The 13097-nt window shown below is 40.4% G+C and overlaps 1 protein-coding gene across 2 annotated transcripts in view; it reads right to left on the bottom strand.

The window, feature by feature from the left end:
- Window positions 1-304: 304 nt before the first annotated feature.
- The window catches only part of ARHGAP21 (Rho GTPase activating protein 21), a 127043-nt gene continuing 114250 nt past the window's right edge, over window positions 305-13097 (bottom strand). For both annotated transcript variants that reach the window (XM_022580516.3, XM_022580517.3), the window contains exons 17-25: window positions 12237-12392; window positions 12062-12140; window positions 10948-11021; window positions 10781-10870; window positions 8997-9122; window positions 8763-8804; window positions 8337-8442; window positions 6395-6426; window positions 305-2753 (exon numbers count right to left, since the gene is read on the bottom strand). In XM_022580516.3, coding sequence (XP_022436224.1) covers window positions 1092-2753; window positions 6395-6426; window positions 8337-8442; window positions 8763-8804; window positions 8997-9122; window positions 10781-10870; window positions 10948-11021; window positions 12062-12140; window positions 12237-12392 — 2367 coding nt within the window. In that variant the 3' untranslated portion in view covers window positions 305-1091. The remainder of the gene's footprint in view (window positions 2754-6394; window positions 6427-8336; window positions 8443-8762; window positions 8805-8996; window positions 9123-10780; window positions 10871-10947; window positions 11022-12061; window positions 12141-12236; window positions 12393-13097) is intronic.

Raw genomic sequence — 13097 nt, 5'->3', positions numbered from 1 at the left:
CCCGCGTCTCCTGCATCGGCAGGCGGACTCTCAACCACTGCGCCACCAGGGAAGCCCTAGCGTAGGTAAATTTTTAAAAGTCAGAACCAGGGACTTCCCTGGCCGTCCAGTGGTTAGGACTCCGCGCTTCCACCGCAGGGGGCACAGGTTCAATCCCTGGTCAGGGAACTAAGATCCTGCGTGCCACACCACAGCAAAAAATTAAATAAGTACATAAATAAATAAATGTCAGAACCAATTAAGGCAGTTATAAATGCATGGCATTTAAATATATATATTAGAATAAGTTTCAAGCCATGCAAAGTTCACCAAAACAATTTTTATTTCCAGTGTTTAATTGGGTATGCACACAGGCATGACACAGGTTTGGATCCATTAAGTCCTCATGCAGAATTATATTCTTCTCCATAAAGAAGCCAGTTCCATCCAGGTCACTATCTACACACCTATGTTACAACATTTATATCAAATCTGGTATCTGAAGAAAAGATACACATATAATATGTTCATTTAAGTTACGTATTTTACAGAAAGATTAAAAATTCAAGTCACACAAAACTCAAAAACTGTATTAAAAGTTTGAATAGAAAACTCAGAGATCCACCTGGAATGACTAGAGAATGGAAGTTCTGTATCTACCTGTGTTAAAACTGGTAAATGTGATGAAATTTGTTACCAATAAAACGCATTTGTTTACTCAGCGTAAGTTATCTAATTTTAACAACATGGCACCCTAAAAACCAAATGTATTTTTATGATGAGGCACTTTTGTTAGTGATGAAACCAAAAGAACACATTTGCTGCATACTAATGCCAGCTATTTTCTTCAGTAATGTCGGGTGTATGCACTATGCGGTGAGTCGCAACAAATAACCTTGCTCATTTGTATACAACTATCCAATATATTTTTAAATATATATATACGTTCTTCTGGCTGTAGTAATGCACTGTAAAGCTATTTCACAGTGCAAAGTGATGAAACCAGCCCAAATGAAGGCTGCATAATAACAATTCTGGTACAAGAAAATATTTACAGAGTTATGGAACGTGTAACAGTAGCTTTTATTCGCTGGAGTGGACGTGCCCCCAGTTCAAAGACAGGGATGGAACTGTGCTTTGTTGCCTGGGGTTTCGGACAGTTGATGAGGTTGGGCCGTCGCTGCAGAACTGGCGTTTTGGCTCGTGTTCTGGAAGCTTTCTCCATTGATTTGGTCAGGTGGCTGTGGTGGTGTGGAAAGAGGGGGCCTATTAGTTGAAGCCAAGGTGCTGGGAGAACTGTCTGCATCGGACTGAGAAGACAGGGCTGGGTCCGTGGTGGGTATTTCTAACGGGCTCAGGCTCTGGGGCTGGGGGTCCCCCGCGTCCCCTCTGCTCAGGTCAGCCGTACTGGTGCGTAGCCGCTCCCTGGCCAGCCAGTCTGAGATGGACAGGTCCTGGGCTGAGCATTTGGGCTTCAACCGTGTCACAGCTGAAAGCTCGGATTCTCTGTCCCCACTCTGCTCCTGCACTTTCCAGAAATTCAAAACACTGATTTCAGTAGCATCCCTGTGCCCTCCCAGCGTGTGTCTGCGTTTGATGTTTTTCCTTTTGGCAGGATCGTCGTTGGTTTTTTGATTTCCTACTCCAAACATGTCATCTGCCGGTGCTTTGGGCCTCAGTTTTAACCGATCAGCTATTTTCGTTTTCCAGGTGGGTTCCTGTTTCTCGGATTCGCTTCTGGCTGGTGGTGTCAGTAAACTCCCCGTTGATTTTCCTTTTTTCATCACCTCGAACACTTTCGTGATGGAAGGGGCTTCTTTCTCATTCTTGGCATCTCCTAGAGTCGCGCTGTCTGACTTGAATCTGGAGGATTTTTTCCTGGACAGAGTGTCACACTCAATCAGCTTATGGGAACTGAAGAGCTGTCTCCGGCTCTCTAAACTCGGCGTTAAACTCCCCTCCGTACAGCTGACTTCACTGCCTTCGGAGTCCCGCCGGCTCGTCTTCGTGGCCTCGTGCAGTTTTCCGCGGAGGAGCCTCTCGGAGGCCAGCGCAGCGGGGAAGACGGGGAAGTCGCTCTCGCTGTCCGTCTCCACCGGCCGCCCCTCGCTGACCAGCTCGCTCCTCTCGTCGTCGGCGTCGTCCCCCCTGCTCTCAGCCACCGACTGCACTTCGGGGCTCAGCCGGCTGGAGTCGAGGCCGGTCACGGAGGGGGCGGGCGACGTCGCTGAGCAGTCGACGGTGATGGTGCCGACACTGACCAGAAACTCGCCGACTCTGGGTTCGGGGCTGGTGGATTTCTTGGTGGAAAACCTCGCCAGAGCGCCGGAATCGGGCCCCGTCTCGTCCGGGTGGGAGGCCTTCTGGGCCGCGAGGGCTCTGGGGCCCTCTTTCAGGATGGCCAGGCGACAGCTCGGGGTGGGCGACCTGCTCTGCTTGGCGCCCTGGGGGGCCGGGGTCTCCGCGCTCTCCCCCCGCAAGGCTCGCTGATCAGCTCTGGCCACGCTGCCATCCTTCTTCGCGTGATTTTCTTTGCAAGCCACGGTCCTTTGTTTCCTGCCCGGTGTCTCGCTCTCTTTTTTGGACTCTTCTTTAATATCGTTGTGACCCTGCTCTGCGTTTTCTTTCTTAAAAAACACATTGTCCAGTTCGTCTTCCGAGCTGCTGGGCTGTGCTTTTTCTTTTGGCTTCTTCCTCTTGCGACTGGCGGCCGCGAAGATGGACGACACAAGCAGGTCCCTGCTATACTGATCTTTTCCGGATCCCCAAGAACCCTGGGGAGCAGAGACACGAGACTTTGAACATAAGAACGTTATTGAGTTCACTTTCTGAAAAGGTCCCCCCGCCCCGCACCAATATTTCTTTTGTTTTTTTTCTTTTTTTGTGTGATCTCCATTGCTTTGGTGATTATTTTTTATTTTATTTTTTAACTGAAATATAGTTGATTTACAATGCTGTGCCCATCTGTGCTGTACAGCAAAGTGACTCGGTTATACACATATAGACATTCTTTTTTTTCACATTCTTTTCCATGATGGTTTAGCACAAGAGACTGAATATAGTTCCCTGTGCTGTACAGCAGGACCTTGTTGTTTAGCCATCCTCTATATAACATTGAATCGTTTGCATCTGCTCATCCCAAACTCCCACTCCTTCCCTCCCCCTCCCCCAAGTATTTCTTAACCACTAAAGCTAAGTAATAACAGGGTGTAGTTTTTACACCCCCTTTTAACTTGTACCTAAGACAACTTCTTATTTTTATTTAATCTGTCCCATTTCTTGCCTCGTGGTATTTATCTGCCATGTCACAGCTGACATACACCTGTCTTTCAGGGACACCTTCTGTGCTTGGGGCCCTCTCGCACTCCTATTCTTCTTGACTTCCCTCCATCTACAGACCGTCCCTGCTTCTGCTACCCTCAGAGGGTCCTCAGGATCCTTCCTCTGGAACACGGGTCTCATAAAGAGTCAATATTCTGACTGAGTAGAATATAATATTCTGACATTGGTTAAAATTTTATGACTGACTTCAATCTTCCAATTACAGCTATCACGTGATACAGATACTGTATCAGATAAGCTGATTAAGATAAGGGAGCTCCTGGGTTCTCATTAGTTCAGGCAGGCTCGATCTGCAGAAACTGGCCTTAGGTAAATCAAGTTGGCACTGTCTTCACTGATCTCAAGTAACAACCAAATCATGAAGTTCAAAAAACATCAGGTCAATTAAAGACCTGAAATCCTTACCATAGAAACACTGCAGTGCCCTGTATTGAGAAAGTGGCAGTGCGGCCAACTGGCTTTGTCAGCTACGCCTAATAGGTTCTTGATGATGACTGTTTAAGTGTTCATAATGTACCTACAGGCTAAGTAAATTCGGGTCGGGGAGGGTCTGGTGTCAATAAACACTAGCTGGTGTTACACACACCATTTAAGTCAAGCAGGCAGGCAGGAAGTATGCAGAGCAACAGAAACTGAGTGACAGTTTCTCTGTTGTCATAAAAATCTTAGACACGCTAGAACTACTATACTGAAGTCTTGAAAATTACAGTAAAAATTCAGGCTTTTGTATTAGAAAGGATTCACCAAAATGAAATCGCAGATTGACGGAACTTTGTTTTTATAAGTTATAAAGGATTTTATAATTATACAGGACCTTTCTAAGGGTTATTCACATTTAACACATTCTGTTGAAGACCGTAGGGGATGATGGCTGTGACTGAGCTCTGAATTAGAAGACCTGGTGTTCCTTCCCTAGCTTGCTGTGTATGACACTGAGCAAGTGATTCACTTTTAAACACCTCCACTTCATTGCTGATTTAAGTGAGAAGAAATTAGATTATACTATCTGTAAGATTCCCAGTGGTTCCCTTTAAAATTCGATGTTTCTGTGATCACTATGTGTTGGAGCAAATGACTATATTATTTTACAACTGAAAAAAATTGTTACAAAGATTATATCATTTGGACATCCATTCTATCACAGGTATAATACAAACACCACCATAATTTAATTAAGATGAAAAGACTGCTATAACCACAGGTTAAGAAATATGCATCTAGTAAGAGGAAAGGAGGGAATTTCAAACAGGTATGAAATCTAAAGCCTAAAAATCTAAATCTAAAATCTTATATTCTGGCAAAAAGAGGTGGGAAACTGTTCCAAAGTAAAGAAGTCTAAGGAGACATGACAACATAACGCAAGGGGCGATCCTTGATTGCATCCTATATACAGGAAAAGAAAAAACAACACACATTATTGGGACAACTGGCAAAATTTGTGTAAAAACTGTACATTAGAAATAATAACGTATTGTACTCATGTGAACTACCAGAATACAATAATTATGCTGTCATTACATAGAAGAATCCCCTTGTTCTTCGGAGATGCACACTGAAGCATTTAGGGGCAAAGTGTTATCATGTCTATAAGTTAACTCTCAAAGGACTCAGAAAAAAAAAATTACCTATATGTCAAGATTTACCAACTGATAAATCTAGGGCAAAAGGTTTGGGTGCTATTATTCCAATAAATTTTTTGTAGGCTTACAATTTTTCAAAATGAAAAGTTGGGGTAAAAAGATGGTAAAAATCACAATATAAGTGATAGCAAATGATAGATCATTCAATATTTTATGATATTTTCTGCAAGAAATTCAATTCTAATTTAGTCATAGGTGATCCCATTATGTTTAGAAATGATATGTAATGATATGTATGTCTCATTTCCAAATAGAACATCTGAACAAATTTATTGACAATTCTACTTGCTACAGTCTCAGAGGAGCAAAGCTGGCACAAACTGAATTAATGAAGGACTTTCGAACTGAATGTCTTAAAAACTACTAAAAAGTGTACTTTGGTGGTGGTCCCAACAGAACACAAATTATGTAAACAAAAATTGATTATAAAAACAAAATCAGGGACTTCCCCGGTAGTGCGGTGGTTAAGAATCCGCCTGCCAATGCAGGGGAACACGGGTTCGAGCCCTGGTCCAGGAAGATCCCACATGCCGCAGTGCAACTAAGCCCGTGCGCCACAACTACTGAGCCTGCGCTCTAGAGCCAGCGAGCCACAACTACTGAGGCCCGTGTGCCTAGAGGCCACGCTCTGCAATGAGAAGCCACCGCAATGAGAAGCCCGCGCACCGCAACGAAGAGTAGCCCCCGCTCGCAGCAACTAGAGAAAGCCTGCAAGCAGCAACGAAGACCCAGTGCAGCCATAAATAAATAAATAAATTTATTAAAAACAAAACAAACAAAAAAAAACGAGTGATCTTGTTGAAAAGAAGGCAAGAATATATATTTTCATAAAAAATGTATAATAATAATAAAGTCTATATTACTACTGAAATGTTTACAGAATGAAATAAAATGTTTGGGATTTGCTTCCAAATAGTCCCGAGGGACTTCCCTGGTGGTCCAGCAGTTAAGACTGTGAGCTTCTACTGTAGGGGACACGGGTCCCATCCCTGGTAGGGGAACTAAGATCCCACCTGCTGCGAGGCCAAAAAAAAAAAACCAAAAAAAACAAAGAAGTCATGAAGAGGAGGAAAGTGGGCGGGCGCAGATGAGACAAACTTGGCCATGTGTTAATTGTTGAGCGTGGATAATAAGGGCTCATTATATTATTCTCTCTGCTTTTGCGTATGTTAGAAAATTTTCACATTAAGAATGAGGGGGTAAATGCCTACTTCTTTGAATTATGCTAAACTACACTGAGATAAATCCAACACCCCACCCCACCATCCAGTATTCCTCTATCATATTCTATTTTAAGCATTCATTTTTCCCTTTATAAGACTCTGCTGGTCTGTCATCAGACACAGACAGGGGTGCGTCTGCATACCAGTCATACCAATCAGCCACAAAGCAATTCCCCTCTAAAATATTCCAAACTGTACAAAAAAATTTACCTTAGATTTTGTTGAGTCACTAGTAGCTGAATCTGTGAGAAGTTAAAGAAAACATGGTCAGTATTGGTCAGATTCTTTACTGCTTTCAACAAACAATGCAAAACTTATGGAAAAGACAGGCACAGAACAAAATGTGAAAGCAAAACTCAAAAACAATAGAACACAGTGGATAGTCAGAGCTCACAAAGATGCAAGCTGCACCACAGAAAGCCACCGCCATGAAAGGATGCTGTGAATTGTAGGCAGAATCAGCTCAATGATAGGGATGGCAAAGGAGCCCTGTACTAAACAAAACAGAAACACTAGTGTTTATTAAATGTGCTAAGCATTAAATCTAGCAATAAAGCAGCTTGAAGACCTTTTGAAGAACTGCACTATGTACCACATCCTGTATCTGAAACTGATACACAATGTAGAACGTTTAGGATTGGCTGCCCTCGCTACAAATTGAGATGCTCAGACTCAGTGTATTTATGTTGATTTTTGTCAGACTGTCAATGTTAAATTTTAGAAGCATATACTGTGTGCGTAAGGATGCATTAGGATAACCCTGCTTCTAGGTCACTTTGACGTTACGTTAAATCATGCTGATCTCTGTGCTTTGGACCCCGGTTTCACATCTGTGCAGTCAGGGATCCTTTAGACTAGTTAAATTGCTACCAGTTTTCCAATTATTTATTAACAAATGCTATTATGGAAATGGAAAAATGGAGAGCATCATTTTACTGTCTGGCAAAAAACTCAGGTTATACAAGTATAAAGAGGGTAGGAAGGGGCTAGCACTCTTCAGGACAACACCAATTTGGAAATTTTCTCTTTCAACTTCAGGGAAATGGATTTTCAGAATTAATGAGCTGAGCCCCATGCCACGCCCCTTTCAACACATGGCTCAATGCTTTATGACTTTAAGAACTGGTAGACCATACCATGCTATTTCTCCTCACGGTCTGCTTCAGAAATAACAAGAAACAGCAGAAAAACCTTTAAGAAAGTAGTAGTGATCTGTTTACAATAATCGTAAGAGAAAATGTACACCACAGATCAACTCGGTTTGCATTTACAGGAATCGGGGGTTTCTGCAGACAAGGCAGCTACAGTGTGGACAGCAGTCCTCCTTCTTCCTACAGTTCCAGCTGTCCATCAGGGACACCACGGAATCCACTAGCGACATGACCGTATGATAGACTCCTCCCATCTCGCCTGTGCAACATCAGTATAGATTTGCCTGTGTCAGTAAGTGCTGGAAAGAAAACCCTTTAGGACTAAAACAAGAACTAGAGACAAAGGGAGAACATGGTGTAAAACATGCTAGGTTAGTGCAACAGTTTGGCAGGAGAAAATTTGCATCGAAAGAGCCTATTAGAACTGATACTTCACCGAACATGAGGGTGGCAATAGAAGACAGAAGAAAATGTCAAAGAAATTGACTTTTACGGTGACCTCTGTAGTGACAAGATAATATACTGCATTTATGGGAATGGTGCCCATGAGCATTTTACGTATTTAATTGGCTGCTTTTTCAACAGAACGTCCAGTTCAAGAGTAAGAACTACTCATACAGTCTAGACCATACTTTCTGCCATCACAGCAACCACATACTCAGTAGCGTGTATCTGTTTTACCTTGTGATGACTATTACATGGAAACTGTGAATTAAAAAAAAAAGAACAAAACAGTGGTTTGCATGCTCATTTTCCCTCATATTTCCTTTCTGACAAGCATTACAACTCCATGCACTGCCAATGGCATTACAGTCACTGGAAGATAATTCAGATCAATCAGAAGAGGAAGATTACATTATTTTTATTAGTGGAAAGGGAAAAAAAGAAGAGGAAAAGGAAAAAAAATCATAGTGAATTGTTACTTATGATTGATTTGCTCTTTCATGTTATAAGAATTTAGCTTTTAACCTAGAGATCAATACTGCCCAGGCAAGAGTTACCTGATACATCTCCAGGGGAGACGCCTGTCCTTCCAATGTTGGTGAGTAAATGATCTATGTTTGGCACTGGCTGGGAGTCTACTGTGTTTTCCTCCTGCACTGTTGTCTATGGTTAATAAACAAAGATCTCTTCATCATCTCTTCAAAGATACTTTCTTTAAAATTCAAACAACATTTAGTAAAAGACACATTACTGAGTGGAGGACATATGCTTAATTTTTTACATTATTTGCATATAATTAATTACCAAATAAGTATCATACTTGGATTTTCATTAGATCAGAAACTGAGGTGCTATAGACCTGCTTTCGGGGTGCAAAGCAGACAATAGCATACAAAGCAGGAAGGTGACACAGTTGTAGGATCAGGATCTTGTGTGTCCCAAATGAGAAGAACAGAGTACAAACGCTGACGGACAATACTTACAAGAGGTTCTTCAGCACCTTCTTCTGTGAAAAACCAGTCATGCTAAAATTTAAAATAAAAAAGGTGAAAAAGAGAAATTAAATAACCCCCTACAGAGAGCTATATTTTGGAGGATAGCACAGAAAAAAAGGTCTCTTAGGATAAAAAAAAAAAAAAAAAGGATAACCAAATCCTGCCCAACTGTCAGCTGCTCACGGAAAAGAATGTTCTCGATGAGCCGAAGCCTGGACTTACGTGCTGGATAAGCGTCTCTACGATCTTGTACTGGTCTGGCATGTGAGTGACCATGTGCGTCATGTTATCTTCAGAGGTCCTCACGAGAGTTGGACCAAACACTATGGCTAGGTTTCTGGGTTCCATCTGCAACAGAGGATGGTATTATTAGAAAATACCACAACTTTTCTTAAGAAAGTAGGCTTAAATTCCCGTTGCATGCTTGGCATTTTACTTCTGAAAGAGTCTTTTGATGAAAAATAACTCAAAGAATGGTTGACTGATGTGTGTAAAAAAAAAAATAACGCTTCAGGGTTAGAGTTTCCATAAACTGATCTATATGTAAATTCTTTTCCTTGCTTTAATGACAACATACAATACTTAATTGGCATTTGTTTTTTTCCAGGAAGTCTTTGATTGAAAACAATTGATCTGGTTTAAAACTAGTATTACAGGGAATTCCCTGGCAGTCCAGTGGTTAGGGCTCCACACTTCCACGGCAGCGGGTACAGGTTCCATCCCTGGTCAGGGAACTAAGATCCCACAAGCCGTGCACCTCAGCCAAAAATAAGTATTAATAAAGCTGGATCAACTGACAAAAATATTAAAATCAAAGGGAATAAAACTTGCAAAAGAATAGGGAAAACCTCTCCCCTCAAAAACTAAACAGATGGAAAGAGATACATAAAAATTTCCAAATTTGCCTGAGTAGTACATTAAGATCATGCATATGTAAAAGCTAATGTCTGAAAATATTATTTTGATAAAAATTTTACTTCAACCAAGACTTCCAAAGCTTGTTGCTTATCCTTGTACCAATGAACACCTCAGTATTACATGCCTATATGTTTTTATGTTTCCTTCCATGATAGTTTGTACTCCTGTTTAAGTACCTGATTGTCAAAGGTGCAAACCTTTTGTTTTTCTTTGTTATATCTTATAAGTATCTGGTTAATTTTTTGACCTTAGGATTTGATTAAAATATTAAATAACCAATCCCAAAAACATACAAGAGGGTAAAAAACCATTGTGGAACTCAAAAAAAAAGAAAAATCAAACTGGTCTTGGGATCCACACCAAAAATTTAGTTTCCACCCATCACCAGACAGTTGATCCCCCTTACCCTTTCACCCTCCCCTGCACCCCTGCCCCTTCCCCTCTGGTAACCACTACTGTGTTCTCTGTATCTATGTGTTGTTTTTGTTTGGTTTGTTCATTTATTTTGTGTGTGGTTTTTTTTTTTTTATTCCATGTGAGTAAAATCATACAATATTCATCCAAAAGATATTTCTTTAAACCAATCAGGAAAAGCTACACGTGAACAGACTACTAGATAATACGATGGAATAATAAATTTTGTTGTGTTTGATAAAGGTAATATGGTGGTATGAAAACAAAACCAAAACAATTTATCTGCTAAATCTAAATGAAACAAAACAAAAAAAGAAAATGTCTGTTGTTTTTCGCTGTACACCATCTGATACATTTGTACTGTTGTTTGTGCAAATACTGCCCATTCAAAATATTAATATACAGTTGAAAAATAAAAGAAGTAAAATTTCTGACTTTTTCATTTTTCTTGCTGGATAAACAAAAGAAAATGTCTTGAAAAAACAACAATTCATATTTTGGGGATCTTTTGCTTTTAAGAGTGATCTTTAGAGGGACGTGATCACCAGTATGATGTATTTTAGAGCTTCTGTTTAATTATAACCTATTTTTGACTATTTCGCATGAAGCAGTGAAGTACATCTTGTCAACTAAAGCCACTGAAAGTACATCTCTTCAATAAACAGTTTACACACCTTATTTTTTTCTGAATTTTCTGCCACTGTCTTCAGATGAGCCGAAAGAAACTTGAGTGTTTCATAATGATGTTCGGGCAAATCATGAATCTGAAACATATTATTTTCATGATGGATTTAAATGCTGAACTTTTGTTGTACCTCCAAAAATATAAAATAATACCTACTAGTCTTTTTAATGTTTTCAGACGATCTAGAGGATCTTCCTTACGATTGGCTTCAATAAAGTCGGCATATTTATCTGACAACAGAACAAAAAAAAACAAATTCATCTTAAATTGTTTAGGTGAGCTGTAATCTAGTTTCCCTTTAAGGTTCAATTTCAAACCACAATTAAAAAGAAAAAAATAGTAGGGAAGACCCCAAATAGCCTTTGAAATGTTGTCCTAAAACTACTATAGGGGCTTCCCTGGTGGCACAGTGGTTAAGAATCCACCTGCCAATGCGGGGGACACGGGTTCGAGCCCTGGTCCAGGAAGATCCCACAGGCCACGGAGCAACCAAGCCCGTGGGCCACAGCTACTGAGCCTGCGCTCTAGAGCCCATGAGCCACAACTACTAAGCCCGTGTGCCACAACTACTGAAGCCCGCGTGCCTAGAGCCCGTGCTCTGCAACAAGAGAAGCCACCGCAATGAGAAGCCTGCGCACCGCAACGAAGAGTAGCCCCTGCTCGCTGCAACTAGAGAAAGCCTGCGCAGCAACGAAGACCCAACGCAGCCATAAATAAATTTATAAAAAATAAAATAAAATAAAATAAAACTACTATAGTTTTTAATGATTCCTCTAGGCCTTATCAAACAAAGGAAATTCCCTAAAATGTGAGTTCTCTGAGGGTGGAGCCTGTATTTACACAGTCTGTCCACTTTCTCTCCCTGCACTGCAACATCTACTACAAGGTCTTATCTAAGTCAAATAGTTGGCTTGGCTGAAAAAATGCTTTTCTACTAATTGTACCTTATTATGCCTGAAGGCTTTTCACTGAGAACAATAATAACATATTTTCAACTCAGCTGTAAACATGAATGAACAGGATAATATATATTTTTACTGAACTTTAACGTTTTATAAACTGTTTTTCACTGAAATGTATCAGGAGGAAAAAAAAATCCAAATGACAAAAAATAGGACATGATTGTGCTTTGTATACAAGTAAGAACTAAACAAAACCTCCTGTTTCTTTTGACAAAAATATTTTCCCCTGGTTCAATTTAATATGCTGTGGTTTCCCAACAATGTAATGTTCAACTGTTGCATCGGTGCCTTTGGTGGGGTTAACTCACCATTTGTGAAAAGTGGTTCAGGGAGTTTTCTGAAGAAGGATTTTAGTAAACTGCTTATCACATTCAAATCTCGCCATTTCTAGGTATGCAAAATAAAAATACCGTATTTTTGTAGTCAATACCACAAAGGAAAAAAACACAGACCAGTTATTCAAATAGAAATACACAAACTTACATCGTCTTGTATATCAATATCAGCCATTCCCTTGTTGAGTTCCTCCTGCATACTTGAGATGGCTGCATTGTTTCCAGGAACTCTATAAATACCTGTATATTCAAGACCTCTTTCTTCAACTAATTTGCAACATATGTCAACTATTAATGGAATATACTGCAAAACAAGAAATAAGCATTTTATTTAACACAGCATGAATGTTTATCTTCAGTTAGTAGATACATATCGTAGCTAAAAGGCCCTTTTCATCCAAAAGGAAACAGTATATAAATTGCTATTATTTGATACAGAGAAAATAAAGAATAGAAACATTGGAGAACTGGGAAGAGACAAAACCAGCAAGAGATAGTTGAGTCAGTGGAAAGAGAATGAATAGGTCAGGGCTGAAAGAGGAGGCCCCACAGGGAGGTAATAGTCTAAAGAAGAAACAAGAGCAAGTAGGGAGAATGTGGCAACAGTTCAGTTGAATAAAAGAAGGGGGACAGGGGAAGAGGAGGGGGAAAGAATAACATCCATCCACTCATGATATGAATCCTAACGTGGGCATTGTAAACACACACACACACACGCACACACACACACACGCACATTTACATTTATCACACTTTCTTAATCAGATTCTTGTTCCCATCCTTCTTTTAAAATGCTGAAAACAGAAACACACACGACTTGAAAATGACTTCTTACCGATAGTTTCAGATACATTCTCAGCCATTGAATAATTATTCTATTTCAGAGTCAACACATTAGAAAAAAGCATTATAGATAAAATTACTCCATACACCCGTACAGGTCAGACATGCTTAGAGAAACTAAGGTCTGTTAAGAAGAGGAAAATACTCAACAGATGGACAGATACCC

This window comes from Delphinapterus leucas, chromosome 2 (assembly GCF_059928025.1).
Source record: "Delphinapterus leucas isolate spDelLeu-1000000601 "Yukka" chromosome 2, BTC_Dleu_Yukka2, whole genome shotgun sequence".
In the NCBI taxonomy this organism is placed as follows: domain Eukaryota; kingdom Metazoa; phylum Chordata; class Mammalia; order Artiodactyla; family Monodontidae; genus Delphinapterus; species Delphinapterus leucas.
This window is presented reverse-complemented; position numbering and strand designations above follow the sequence as displayed.